The sequence below is a fragment of the Scyliorhinus canicula genome, chromosome 4, assembly GCF_902713615.1.
Source record: "Scyliorhinus canicula chromosome 4, sScyCan1.1, whole genome shotgun sequence".
Classification (NCBI taxonomy): domain Eukaryota; kingdom Metazoa; phylum Chordata; class Chondrichthyes; order Carcharhiniformes; family Scyliorhinidae; genus Scyliorhinus; species Scyliorhinus canicula.
Window position 1 is genome coordinate 29,184,731 of NC_052149.1, and position 15,296 is coordinate 29,200,026.

The 15,296-nt window shown below is 42.4% G+C and overlaps 1 protein-coding gene across 5 annotated transcripts in view; it reads left to right on the plus strand.

Moving 5' to 3' along the window:
- LOC119964448 (glycogen debranching enzyme-like) overlaps positions 1–15,296 on the plus strand; it is a 140,261-nt gene that overhangs the window by 57,790 nt on the left and 67,175 nt on the right. For all 5 annotated transcript variants that reach the window (XM_038793948.1, XM_038793949.1, XM_038793945.1 and 2 more), the window contains 4 exons: positions 1,430–1,569; positions 5,074–5,261; positions 8,050–8,173; positions 10,862–11,025. In XM_038793948.1, coding sequence (XP_038649876.1) covers positions 1,430–1,569; positions 5,074–5,261; positions 8,050–8,173; positions 10,862–11,025 — 616 coding nt within the window. The remainder of the gene's footprint in view (positions 1–1,429; positions 1,570–5,073; positions 5,262–8,049; positions 8,174–10,861; positions 11,026–15,296) is intronic.

Below are 15,296 nucleotides of genomic sequence, written 5' to 3' on the forward strand. Positions count from 1 at the left end.
GAATTCCATAGATTCACAACCCTTTGGGTGAAGAAGTTCCTCCTAAACTCAGTCCTAAATCTACTTCCCCTTATTTTGAGGCTATGCTCCCTAGTTCTGCTTTCACCCACCAGTAGAAACAACCTGCCCGCATCTATCCTATCTATTCCCTTCATAATTTTATATGTTTCTATAAGATCCCCACTCATTCTTCTAAATTCCAACGAGTACAGTCCCAGTCTACTCAACCTCTCCTCGTAATCCAACCCCTTCAGCTCTAGGATTAACCTAGTGAATCTCCTCTGCACACCCTCCAGCGCCAGTACGTCCTTTCTCAGGTAAGGAGACCAAAACTGAACACAATACTCCAGGTGTGGCCTCACTAACATCTTGTACAATTGCAGCATAACCTCCCTAGTCTTAAACTTCATCCCTCTAGCAATGAAGGACATAATTCCATTTGCCTTCTTAATCACCTGTTGCACCTGTAAACCAACTTTTTGCAACTCATGCACTAGCACGCCCAGGTCTCTCTGCACAGCAGCCTGTTTTAATATTTTATAATTTAAATAATAATTCCTTTTGCTATTATTCCTACCAAAATGGATAACCTCACATTTGTCAACATTGTATTCCATCTGCCAGACCCTAGCCCATTCACTTAACCTATCCAAATCCCTCTGCAGACTTCCGTATCTTCTGCACTTTTTGCTTTACCACTCATCTTAGTGTCGTCTGCAAACTTGGACAAATTGCACTTGGTCCCCAACTCCAAATCATCTATGTAAATTGTGAACAATTTTGGGCCCAACACTGATCCCTGAGGGACACCACTAACTACCGATTGGCAAACAGAGAAATAATTACCAACCAGAGAAAACCCATGTGTGAGTTTCCAGCCCATTTTCATCCTGAGAGTTTCCATCACTGGTTCATTACCAGGTCTAAATGATAGATCAGTTTGAAAGATCACCTGCACTTGTACTTTACTTAACTGTCAATAAGCTACCTGAAGGCTTTGCTCAAGGGGGCCTCGCACAGTGGGTTAAACATTGGACTTTTAATTTTGGAAACTGGGATTAACAGGATTGAAGTCCACAAATATTCTACACAAAGCACATTTAGACAGGGAAGGTCTGCAGAGAACTGTTTCTAATTTCAGTAAATGCAACTACTGTTGAAATATAGTGAGAAAAATATTCCTGTTTTCTGGCTAGTAATCAGATTGCATGCTTTGCTTGCTTCAGAAAAGTTACTTAATTTCTACCTTGGAAATGACATTGGCATTAAATAATATCAATGATGCAATGCATTAACCTCCTACAGGCTCAGTTTACTCAGTCTAATTAAATGAGTCCGGGGGATCCTAACCTGTTTACTTTTTAAAACCGTGCCAATACAGCCAAGTATACTCTACGTTGTTTAAAAAAGTTGTATTCTTTGCATGCAGATACTTCACATACGATTTTGAAGAGCTGCCTTTGGAGCAGGAGGAGCCAATGATGTATCAACCAGAGAAGGCAGTCTACTTCATGGCCCACAACGGCTGGGTGATGGGTGATGACCCTCTGAGAAATTTTGCTGACCCAGGTGAATTATTTGTAAATGAATGGGTAACATTTTCAGAGAACTGAAACACAAGCATTTTGTGAACGAGAAAGTAACTGAGGTTTAAAAGCAATGGGGAATTTAATTCAAGTTACAAGTGCATGGAATCATAGACTTTACAATGCAAGCCTGTCCATCAAGCCTGCACCAACGCATGGAAAGAGCACCCTACTTAAGCCCGGGCCTCCACCCTATCCCCGTAACCTGACCTAACCTTTTGGACACTAAGGGGCAATTTAGCACAGCCAGTCTACCTAACCTGCTTTGGACTGTGGGAGGAAACCGGTGTACTTGGAGGAAACCCACACAGACACTGGGAGAAAGTGCAAACTCCACACAAATGATCACCTGAGGCTGGAATTGAACTGAGGCAGCAGTGCTCACCACTTTGCCGCCATGCTGCTTATAAGTTTTAAAATTTGGTCTATTTCAGTTTATGCACCCAATAAGACCCTATAAGTGTCCCCACAATTCAATTATTTTATTAAAAGTTCTGAGGGCTGTGTCGTCAGGACTCCACTGTATTGATTAATTTGTGCAGTAAGTGCCAGACAATGTTCTTAACTCGGAGGGCTTCTCAACATGGGCCCTAAATTTGGATTTTCCCAGTTTGTACCGATGTTCCTTTATCCTACAATTTCAAGGTCACATTGCTATCCCTAACTGCTTATAGCATGTAGAGATCATTTAAACTTTGCTGTTAAAGTTGTGCGTTAGTTACAAAAGACGAATGAAGCAGTGTTAAGAGTCAAGAACCAGAAGGCATTAATTTAAGGTGATTAACGCCATGAAAAAGACATTTTTTTGGCACAGCGAGTTGTTAGTCTCTGTAATGCACTGCCTGAGAGCGTATTGGCAGTAGATTCAATTGTGGCTTTGAAAAAGAAGTCGGAGAAGCACCTGAAGAGAGACATTTTGTGGTCTTTGAGGAAATGACACTGGAGTGGCTCTTGCAGCAAACGTGCTTGGAAATGAGAGGCTGAATGACCTCCTTCTGTGCTGTAACCATTCTGTGATTCTCTTTGCTGTCACAATGCTTTCCACATTAATTTGAAAGTCGGTAGTATTTTTATTGCTTTCAATTGCCAAAGTACGGAAACACCGAGACCTCAGAAGCTGCTGAAGAAACTTGCTTTAACTTGAGAGAACTGTAGATGACATTTCTGTCATTGCCGATTATTATTCCTGTATAATCCAGTTTTTCCTATCTTTAAACTTTACTTGAGTAAATGATTGGATTGGATTAGATTTGTTTATTGTCACGTGTACCGAGATACAGTGAAAAGTAATTTTCAGTGAGCAGCTCAACAGATCATTATCATGGGAAGTACATGGGAAGAAAAGGGAATAAAAGAAAATACATAATAGGGCAACACAAGGTATACAATGTAACTACATAAGCACTGGCATCGGATGAAGCATACAGGGTGTAGTGTTAATGAGGACAGTCAATAAGAGGTCATTTAGGAGTCTGGTTACAGCGGGGAAGAAGCTGTTTTTGAGTCTATTTGTGCGTGTTCTCAGACTTCTGTATCTCCTGCCAAGAAGTTGGAAGAGTGAGTAAAACGGGTGGGAGGGGTCTTTGATTATGCTGCCCGCTTTACCTAGGCAGCAGGAAGTGTAGATGGAGTCAATGGATGGGAGGCAGGTTTGTGTGATGGACTGGGTGCTGCTCACGACTCTCTGAAGTTTCTTGCGGTCCTGGGCTGAGCAGTTGTCATACCAGGCTGTGATGCAGTCAGATAGGATGTTTTTTGTGGTGCATCTGTAAAAGTTGGTAAGGATTAATGTGGACATGCCGAATTTCCTTAGTTTCCTGAGGAAGTATAGGTGCTGTTGTGCTTTCTTGGTGGTAGCGACGATGTGGGTGGACCAGGTCAGATTTTTGGAGATGAGCACCCCTAGGAATTTGAAACTGCTAACCATCTCCACCTCGGCCCCGTTGATGCTGACAGGGGTGTGTACAGTACCTTGCTTCCTGAAGTTAATGACCAGCTCTTTAGTTTTGCTGGCATTGAGGGAGAGATTGCTGTCACTTCACCGCTCCACTAGGTTCTCTATCTCCCTCCTGTATTCTGACTCGTCGTTATTCGAGATCTGGCCCACTATGGTCGTATCGTCAGCAAACTTGTAGATGGAGTTGGAACCAGATTTTGCCACGCAGTTGAGTGTGTACAGGGAGTATAGGAGGGGGCTAAGTACGCAGCCTTATGCGGCCCCGGTATTGAGGACTATTATGGAGGAGGTGCTGTTGTTCATTCTTACTGATTGTGGTCTGTTGGTCAGAAAATCGAGGATGCAGTTGCAGAGTGGGGAGCCAAGTCTTAGGTTTTGGAGCTTTGATATGAGCTTGGCTGGGATTATGGTGTTGAAGGTGGAGCTGTAGTCAATAAATAGGAGTCTGATGTAGGAGTCCTTGTTGTCGAGATGCTCTAGGGATGAGTGTAGGGCCAGGGAAATGGCGTCTGCTCTGGACCGGTTGCGATGGTGTGCGAATTGCAGTGGATAAAGGCGTTCTGGGAGTATGGAGGTGATGCCTTCATGACCAACCTCTCGAAGCACTTCATTGCAACTGAAGTCAGGGCCACCGGATGGTAGTCATTGAGGCACGTTGCCTGGTTCTTCTTTGGCACTGACATGATGGTGGTCTTCTTGAAGCAGGTGGGGACCTCGGAGTGGAGGAGGGACAGGTTAAAGATGTCCGTGCACACCTCTGCCAGCTTGTATTTTATATTTAATTTAAATGATTCAATTGCAGATAGATAGTCTAAAAGGCGTATCTTACGACCTGCAGTCTCTTGAAGAAAGGTGGTTGCTGAGGTAGAATTTTGTGTAAAACCTTGATATTCAAATTAGATTTTGTTATCCATTTCATTAAGAAATGTTTCACATAAATTAAAAGCAGCTAAATGGTTGCTTTCAAAGTTCTCTCCCAAATGCCTTCTTTTTAATCTTGTCACTTTATTGCGTAAGGATACCATTAAATCCTGCCGGTTTGCTTTACTATAAGAACTACCTTCTTAAAAAATATATTTAGAGAATCCAATTCTTCTTTTTTCCAATTAAGGGGCAATTTAGCTTGGGCATTCCACCTACCCTCTCCAACTTTCTGGGTTGTGAGACCCATACAGGCACGAGGAGAATGTGCAAGCTCCACACAGACAGTGACCCAGAGCCGGGATCGAACCCGGGTCCTCAGCTAACCACTAGGCCACCTTACTATAGGAACGACCTGAAGCTCATAATGAAATAATATGATGGATTTATCCCACAAGTGGTTGAAATTTAATGCAGGAAAGTGAAAAATTATACATTTGGTGGGAACAACAAGGAAAGGGAATTTAAACTTGAGGGATTCAATTATTTTCACAGTAACTTAATTGCAATGTTAATGTTAGCCTACTTGTGACAATAATAAAGACGATTATTATTCAATTCTCAGTCTAATTATTATGCATTTTAACAGATTGGCTTTTATTTTCATAGGTTCTAATGTTTACCTCAGGAGGGAATTGATTTGCTGGGGTGACAGTGTTAAACTGCGATACGGAAAAAAGCCCGAAGACTGTCCTTACCTTTGGGCTCACATGCAGAAGTATACAGAAATTACATCCAAAATCTTCTATGGGGTGCGGTTAGACAACTGCCATTCAACACCTATTCGTGTTGCTGAGGTACAGATTAAGTTTTCTCCTGCCTACGATTCATTTTAAGCAACCGTTTGAACATGCATGTTACTGGTAATACATTTCGTTTATAGATGTTTCAGACTTTACTATGGAGTAGAGTGTGTTTTCAGTTGCTATTATGCACGTACAGGCCTTGTTACGGTATTAGGGCAAGCTACAGGGTTTCCACAAGGCGGCATGTCAGCTACAAAGCTGACCCATTCTACTGTGCTATATCAGCCAATTCTTTTGGTGATGTCTGGGTTTTGACCATTTTTAGCTGCATGGAACACAATGGTTGCTTAACATGGACCATGAGGAACCTCATGTAAAGTTTAAATCTGTTTCAATTTAGTTACATGACATTTGAAGTTCCTGAAACTCGAGGGTTGTTGTAACTGAGGACTTGAGCCAACAGTGCTTTAAAAAACAACTGTGTCTAACTCTGGCCTACAAAATAAGGCATAGGAATGCATAAAGCACAAAATCCCACCAGATGTCAAGGGTTGGTTTACCAAGGTTAGGGATAGCCGGACAGCCATATATTGGATACCCAGGCCTGGGTGGTGTTTTTTTTTCAATAAGTGATGACAATGTTCTGACCAGATTATGCAGTACCTCAATGGTTTCTACTATGTTACGAACAGAAAGGAGATTAATTTAAACTTCTGATTTCTCCTGTCACTATCTCTCTGTAAACAGAAAGGTGTTTTTGGACATTTTTTTTATTCCCCCCCTTTATATAAGTGGGAGTGTATTTTCTTAACCCTTAAATTAGGAGTGTTCGAAATATCTGAGTAACTCCAGATAAGATTAAAATAGATGGGGTTGGTTTATTTTTACACATGCGGGGGAGGGGTTTCACAAAGTTTGCCGCTTTGTTTTGCACTCATACAATACAAAGAAGGATAAGGGAAAAGGAAGCTCAGAGCCCAACCAAAATAAAATAGAAGTTAGGGTTTTACATGTGTGATGTACCATCAATTGGACTCGAGTCGTGAAGAAGTTCCATATATCAGGCTTTAATCAACTATTTGTGTGTCCGGCAGTCGACTAACAGAGAAAGGCCGACTGCCGGGTCCTACGGGTTCTTATACCCAGCCTCGTAGGCGGGACTACTTGTCTCTCGGCCAATGGGTGAGCAGTCACATGACTAGCCTCAACCAATCAGCAGAGAGGCACATGACCGACCTGAGCCAATGGGCAGCGAGTGCTCTGCACCAATGGCAGATAGGTACCGTAAACCTCCTAGTCATACCACCACAATGATCCAGAATCGAAAGTCTAATGGACTGTTTCTTCAGAGGAGAAGTTGACTGTTGCATCAGAGGAGAAGTTGACTGTTGCAGGGTGATCCATCTTTCCAGAAAACTAGACTTCTACCAGGGGTGAAGGCATGTAGGGTTAAGTTGGTTTTTAAGGCACAAGTTCCAATGTTTCAGGAGTTTTGCAGTTTTGATGAGGGCCAAAGTTCTTTCTGCTACCACCTGCTTGATGGTAAGATGGTAGACAACGTAGGCTTCGGCCTGGAGTCCTGTTCTCTTTGGAGGTCAAACAGTTGCTGGTTTCAGGTTGATAAAGGGGCCCCTGGTTGGGAACTTGTGCGTGTTGGGACAAGTAACGCCTAGGCCATTGGCACCATTAGCACCAGATATAAACTAGGAGCTTCCAACAGCAAATAGCTGAGCTGGGGCAGACATCTCATCTGTGAGACCATTGTGTTGGCTTGGCTGAAATGTTTATGCCACGCAAGGAGTTTTACGTTCCAGGAGGTGTAAGGTGTTCACATCCATTCATTTTCAAACAACTCAGAAACTTTTAGAAGCTAGCATATGATCAGCTGGAGCACTTTTAACAGCCCAGCAACTGCCCGTTTTGAAAAATAGATAAAGAACGAGAGGAATTTTCCACAAAAATGGCATAGTTACAGGTTCTGACTGAAAACTGCCATGTTTCTCCCCAGAAATACAGTCAAGTTTCCTGACCAGTTCTTAAGGTCTGTCAAATAAAAATCGGAGGACGCGCTTTGCGCCATTACTCTGGTGGGGTGGAACCTGTTGTTGCTGTCAAGGCGGACTCCACAGAAATTGGGTACATCTTTAAAGGGCGCTCCAATCTGTGAAATAAATAAACTCTCTTGTAACCCCCCCACAGAAGTATTGGGGGGGGGGGGGGGGGGGGGGGAGGCACCCCCCAGCCCCTACCACATATAAGGGAAGCCTCCCCCCCCCCCCCCCCCCCTCCCCAACCCTGTCAGTGCCCTGAGCAATACCAGAGAAAAATGCTTTTGTACAATGTTTACTGAGTTGTATTATTTGTAAGAGATACTAATTGGGGCGAGATCAGTCAAGCCAAGCATATACATGAAGGAAACCGCTTTTCACAAGCAGAGAGTACATTGACAATGTATTTGTTAACTGAGAAGGAATTTGCAAACTTGTTCAAGGTACTTGAAGAGACCTGACTTTAGAAAATGTGAAATGCCTTAAAGAGCAGGTAACTGATGCTGTTTTTTCTTTCTCTTCCCGTCATTTTATTTCTAATTTACAATTTATTTTGCCTTCTCTTTTGTGAGTTTTACTTAACATTGACATTTGTTTCTTCTGACACTTTGCTTTAAATTTCTCCAACATCTCACCAACTTCCCATTATGCTAAATTGGTTTTTCTGCGCCGATTCCATCTTGATCTCACCATTTTTCCCATTCTGGGTCTTTGGTTTTCCCTTGCTCCCTATTTAAAAAAATAAGAATTAAAAAATCTCCATTCCTTGACTTTTGTCTTTTCACCTGCAGTATATGCTGGACACTGCCAGAAGAATACGACCTAATTTGTACGTAGTGGCTGAACTGTTCACTGGAAGTGAGGAGATGGATAATGTCTTTGTAACTAAATTGGGCATAAGTTCCTTAATACGAGGTAGGCATGCTAGTTTTCTGAACACAGTGTACTCATATGATGGCTTATTATCTTAATGAGCATTGGAAACTTGTGTGATCTGTTTCTCATGGAAACACATACCTGTTAACAAAATCCTATCTTAATAGTGGTGTCACTGTATGTAGCCATCGATTAACCACTACTTAATGTTCAGTTCAATAATTACCTTGTTTCCTAAAAAGAGATTTCTTCATTATTTCTGCATATTAATTTACCATTTACCAGATTTTTTCCTAAGGTGTTTCACACAAAGGATTAGTTGGGTCAAGCAGAGTTAGAGACCAGGGTATTCAAGGCAAGAGGGAGATCTGAAAATGAAAACAATTAAATGAAATGCGAAGCGAGGGAAAAAGGGAGTCGGAGGAGAGAATTGGACTGTCACTAGATAGGGAGGGGAGAGAGGGGTGAAAAAAAAATAGGAAGGAGGCTGTGCAAGTGACAGCCAAGGGTCAGGACCCAAACAAAGAGAAAACAATAAATGTGGTGTGCAGCAGCGAAAGGCCAGCGGGGCCCAAATTCCAAAAATATGATACTGGGGATGGGGTGGACGGAATGGGGAGTAAAACGAAACTGACTTTTTTGTAAAGTTCTGCCTGAGTTTAAGTTAGCGGTCGGGGTTGTGTGTGGTGGGGTTGGGACAGGACTTAATGCTGGGAAGAAAGTGTAACTTGTGGAGTTAAGCAAGTATACAGAACGTGGGTGGGGCCACACATCTCCGGGAGGTGGTGAACCCTGAAGAGCTATTGTGAATGTGAAAGGAAACTAGCCAAAGATTGTGTAGGGGTCAAATGTTGTAAAGCTGATTTAAATTTAACATTACAAACATGTAAAATGCAAGCTGTTCGGTAGAGAAAAAGCAAGATATTTTGGAAATGGGAAAGAAAGCAAATCGATACAGGTATTGTTCCAAGGAAGGCATTTATATAATGAGGCAAATGGACTGAATTTTGAATCACAATTTAGTGTTGTATGCAGTTGCTAGTTTGGTTTATACTACACTATTCCTGCTTTATGGAAATGCACATTGGGATCAGTGCCAGTCTGATAGAATAAAATCTATTTTGTAGGAAATATATGCAAAGATTATCCAATTTCCTGAACCCAATGCACTTTCTCAATTGTTTTTCTACTAATTAGCACTTCACTTTTAATCCAGTTCATAGAAAAGGTGCCAGTGCTCTTTGAATCATGGAGGTGGTTACCAATCGATAAACAGTTGGCTGACCTTGGAATCAAAATACACTTTAATCCCTGTCACTTTAATCCAGAACCTAGAATTAAGCAATAAAATACAGCATGTTTTCACTAAAACTAACTGGTTTTGTTTCTCCCTCCGGACTAAGTGGGTAGAAGGACAGGGCACTAGCACATTTTACACATTGCTGGTCAAATATAAATTACTGATGAGGGTAAAATGTTTGGAAATGTCAGATGTGATCGTATAGTGTGTCAGGGGCCCCTGTATTTCTGGCATGTCGTTTTGAGATGCCTTAACAAATTGCCTGTATTGCATAATGGGATACCCTTGGTTTGTATACCATGCTAGCTGTGTGGATGACTTAAGTTGCATTACAAAACCTCAGCTAATTAAATGTTTTTAAAAAAACTATTGAATTCCATGTACAATGCTTTCTTTATTTTTGTGTCACTTACCATTAGTTGAGTGGAGAGCTATAGGTCATGGAATCATGGATTTCCAATGCAGAAGGGAGCCATTCAGCCCATCGAGTCTGCAATGACCCTGGGAAAGAGCACCCTACTTTAGCCCACGTCTCCGCCCTATCTTCATAACCCAGTAACCCCACCTAACATTTTGGATGCTAAGGGGCAATTTAGCATAGTCAATCTGCCTAACTGTACATCTTTGTGGGATAAAGCCTGAGCACCCAGAGGAAACCCACGCTGACGGGGAGAAAGTACGGGCTCACACAGATAGTCAACCAAGGTGGGAATTGAACCTGGGTCCCTGGAGTTGTGCGATTGCAGTGCTAACCACTGTGCCACCGTGCTGTGCCGATCATGCTTTCAGTGTTAATCACATTGTTTGAATAATTAGTTGCTTTGTCTTGTATAGTTTTCCATCCCTCTTAACGGGGTTGACCATTTAGGTCAGAGATGAGAAGAAATTGCTTCACCAAGAGAGTGGTCCGCCTGTGGAATTCGTTACAGGAAATAGTTCAGTCCAAAACATTGTATGTTTTCAAGAAGTAGTTAGATGTAGCACTTACAGCCAAGGGGATCAAAGGATCTGGGGGGAAGTGGGATTAGGCTATTGAGTTGGATTATCAGCCATGATCATAATGAATTGCAGAGCAGGCTCGAAGGGCCGAATGGCCTCCTTCCCCTATTTTCTATGATTTTATGTTAACCTCTCCACTCAAATTTACTGAATCACATTTAGTTTTGTTTATTTTTGCCCCCTTTGGAAAATTAGTACATATATAATAATGTCTTCCTGTTAACACTAATGTTTATGGTTTCCTCCTAATGACTGCGGGGCTGTTTTTTCCAGTTTGCAGTAATAAGTCTCCACTGAGATTTAGGAAAGACAATGAACCTGGTGAAAAGAAAATGATATGCTCCTGTTTATAACATTCTAGCATAACATTTACAATATGTACTGTACAATGATGAACTTTCACACTTTTTCTGTGTTATCTGCTACAGAGGCAATGAGTGCTAAGGACAGCCATGAGGAAGGAAGACTTGTTTACCGTTTTGGAGGGCTGCCTGTTGGATCTTTTGCTCAGCCATCTGTGAAGCCTCTCGTACCCAAAATTGCTCATGCTTTGTTTATGGATGTTACCCATGATAATGAATCATTGATTGAGGTGCAGCATCATTATCATTTATTGTCAGTGTTCATCAACAAATAACATTCCTGTTGTAAATTGTCTGTATTATAAAGAGCTGAATATTTTGTACAGTTTGCCCACTAAAATTTGTGTTCTTCCAGCATGGTGAACCCCATCAGTGAAGCATATAAAGTAGTACTTAGATGTTTAGGTTCATCTGTTTTATTTAGGTGGTTAGTTTAGAAATCTTTGATATTCATTTTTGCTCCATTAACTAGTTCACCAGTACTTCATCTTCATCTTTGAAACAAAGCAGGGACATCTGGATGCCAGCCATTAGCCCTGTTGTTTTGATCAGGGCGTATCAATATTTTTGAGAATTCTTTCATTTCTGGCAAGGCCAACATTTGTTGCCCATCCCTAATTGTCCTTGAACTGAGTGGCTTGCCCCACACCATTGCAGAGAGCAGTTAAGAATCAACAACATTGCTGATGGTCTGGAGTCACAGGTAGGCCAGGCCAGGTAAGGATGACAGATTTCCTTCCCGAAAGGACATTAATGAACCCGATGGTTCTTTAGGGTGGCATGGTGGCACAGTGTTGAGCACTGCTGTCTCACAGCGCCAGGGACTCTGGTTCGATTCCGACCTTGGGTGACGGTCTGTGAGGAGTTTGCGCATTCTCCCGGTGTCTGTATGGGTTTCCTCTGGGTGCTCTGGTTTTCTCCCACAGTCCAAAGATGTGCTGGTTAGGTGGATTGGCCTTGATAAAATTGCCCTTGGTGTCCAAATGATTAGATGGGGTTACAGGATGGGGTGGGGGATTGGGCCTGGGTGCTCTTTCAGAGAGTCCGTGCAGACCCGATGGGCCAAATGACCTCCTTTCTGCAGTGTAGGGATTCTATGTGATGTTTTTTTTTTAACGGTAATCGACAATTTCCCAGAAATTATTGTTAATCATGAGGTGAAAGGAGGGAGGAACTTGAAATAAATGCAATCATCAGGGAAAGGGTACTGAGACAATTAGAACTAAAGTCAGGGAAAGTCCCGGACGACTGGAAGATCGCTGTTGTAACCCCCTTGTTCAAGAAAGGATCAAGACAAAAGATGGAAAATTATAGGCCAATTAGCCTAACCTCGGTTGTTGGTAAAATTCTAGAATCGATCGTTAAGGATGAGATTTCCAAATTCTTGGAAGAGCAGGGTCGGATTAGAACAAGTCAACATGGATTTAGTAAGGGGAGGTCGTGCCTGACGAACCTGTTAGAATTCTTTGAGGAGGTGACAAGTAGGTTAGACCAGGGAAACCCAGTGGATGTGGTCTATCTGGATTTCCAAAAGGCCTTTGATAAGGTGCCACACAGGAGGCTGCTGAGTAAGGTGAGGGCCCATGGTGTTCGAGGTGAGCTACTGGCATGGGTTGAGGATTGGCTGTCTGACAGAAGGCAGAGAGTTGGGATAATAGGTTCTTTTTCGGAATGGCAGCCGGTGACCAGCGGTGTCCCACAGGGTTCAGTGTTGGGGCCACAGCTGTTCACCATATATATTAATGATCTGGATGAAGGGACTGGGGGCATTCTAGCGAAGTTTGCCGATGATACAAAGTTAGGTGGTCAGGCAGGTAGTGCTGAGGAAGTGGGGAGGCTGCAGAAGGATCTAGACAGTTTGGGAGAGTGGTGCAGGAAATGGCTGATGCAATTCAACGTGAGAAAATGTGAGGTCTTGCACTTTGGAAAAAAGAATCCAAGCATAGACTACTTTCTAAACGGTGAGAAAATTCATAATGCCAAAGTACAAAGGGATCTGGGAGTGCTAGTCGAGGATTCCCTAAAGGTAAACATGCAGGTTGAATCCGTGATTAAGAAAGCGAATGCAATGTTGTCATTTATCTCAAGAGGGTTGGAATAAAAAGCAGCAATGTGCTACTGAGCCTTTATAAGGCTCTGGTTAGGCCCCATTTGGAGTACTGTGTCCAGTTTTGGGCCCCACATCTCAGGAAGGACATACTGGCACTGGAGCGTGTCCAGCGGAGATTCACACGGATGATCCTTGGAATGGCGGGTCTAACATATGATGAACGGCTGAGGATCCTGGGATTGTTTTCATTGGAGTTTAGAAGGTTAAGGGGAGATCTAATAGAAACTTACAAGATAATACATGGCTTAGAAAGGGTGGACGCAAAGAAACTGTTTCCGTTAGGCGAGGAGACGAGGACCCGTGGGCATAGCCTTAGAATTAGAGGGGGTAAATTCAGAACAGAAATGCGGAGACATTTCTTCAGCCAGAGAGTGGTGGGCCTGTGGAATTCATTGCCGCGGAGTGCAGTAGAGGCCGGGACGCTAAATGGCTTCAAGGCAGAGATAGATAAATTCTTGATGTCGCGAGGAATTAAGGGCTACGGGGAGAATGCTGGTAGGTGGAGTTGAAATGCCCATCAGCCATGATTGAATGGCGGAGTGGACTCGATGGGCCGAATGGCCTTACTTCCACTCCTATGTCTTATGGTCTTAAAGGCTTGACAAGTTCCCACAACTCAATAGACTTTATCTTAGGCTTTTAAAAGAAATGGCTGCTAAAATAGTAGATGCATTAGTTTTATTTCTCCAAACTTCTGGAAAGGTCCTGTCAGATGGAAAACAGTGAATGTGACTCCTCTAGTCAAGAAAAGAAGGAGACTGAAAGTAGGCCAGCTAGCTCAACATTTGTCATAGGGAAATTGTTGTAATGTATTATTAAGCAGATGATAGCGAGGGACTTAAATCTCAATACAATCGAGCAGAGTCAACATAGTTTTGCGAAGGGGAAATCATCATTGACTAATTATTTGGAGTTCTTTGAAGAAATAACAAGCAATATGGATAAAGGGAATTCATAGATTTGCAGAAAGCATTTGACAAGGTGCCACATCAAAGGTTACTATGCAAAGTAAGAGCTTGTGTAGGGGAGGATTGGTATGCTAACAGGAAGCAGAGTGTAGGGTTAAATGGGTCTTTTTGCGGGCTGGCAAGATGTGACAAACAGTGTACCACAGGCATCAGTGCTTGAATCTCAACTATTTACAATTTCTATCAGTGACTTGGAGAAAGGGACCAACAGCATGGTTACTAAATTTATTGATGACACAAAGTTAAGCAAAAAAATAAGTTGTGAAGTGAACATGAGTCTGCTAGGGGACATGCATTGGTTAAGTAAGTGGCCAAACATTTGTCAGATGGAGTACAAGGTGGGAAAATGTGAACTTGTTCATGTCACGAACCACGCTGATGTTACCTGCGAGGGTATTCCAACTTGGAACACCGGATGTATTTTGTTTTGGAATAGTGTGGGGAGTCAAGTGAAATTCTAGTGAGAATAATCAGTCCAGTTGTCATGTAGCAATTATTAAAGACTATTTGTTAAATTAAAGACAAATGCACTCCCAACAGGACTACACTACTCTAAGACAATTTTATATGAACCACTAAACACACAGTTTATGTTGCATGTACCCCTTGTTCAGAAACATATCTATGATCCCGGAACTCCTTAAGACTTCCCCTGTCACCCAAACATAACCAAATTAAATAGATTCAAGTTAAATCCAGCCTATAATTACCACACAATACAGGGCTGATGATCAAGTCTGGGAAATGTTTTTCCTGGTCCAGAGAAGATATTTAAACTCCCTTTACAAAGGTGTCCACACTGCCTTGGCTCTAAGACTTTTGAGGTTGATGTGGAGATGCCGGCGTTGGACTGGGGTGAGCACAGTAAGAAGTCTTACAGCACCAGGTTAAAGTCCAACAGGTTTGTTTCAAATCACTAGCTTTCGGAGCACTGCTCGCTGCTTTCGCCTGAGGAAGGAGCAGTGCTCCAAAATCCTGGACTTTAACCTGGTGTTTTAAGACTTCTTACTATACTTTTGAGGTTGTTAGAGGTAAAACCAGTCTCCAGGTTGCTAGATGCAAACTGGTCTACAGGGAAAGACGCATCTCATCCTGCCTTTTGAATACTGGCTACTCCTGCCGCTAGGCAGATTTCTACCTGTTGCTGGGCATATCGCATTCTATTATGTCTTGTTAAATTAGTGTTACTGCTGCAACTAGGCAAATCCATGACAGTCTACTTCGAAAGAATAGAAAACCAGCATGTTATTTAAATGTAGAGAGTGCAGAACTCATGAAGCACAGAGGGATCTGGGTGTCCTGGTACATAAATCAAAAGGTTAGGCAGGTACAGCAGTGATTAAGAAGGAAAATGGAAAGTTAGTGTTTATTGCAAGGGGAATGGAATATAAAAGAAGGGATGTTTTGCTATAGTTGTGGAAGG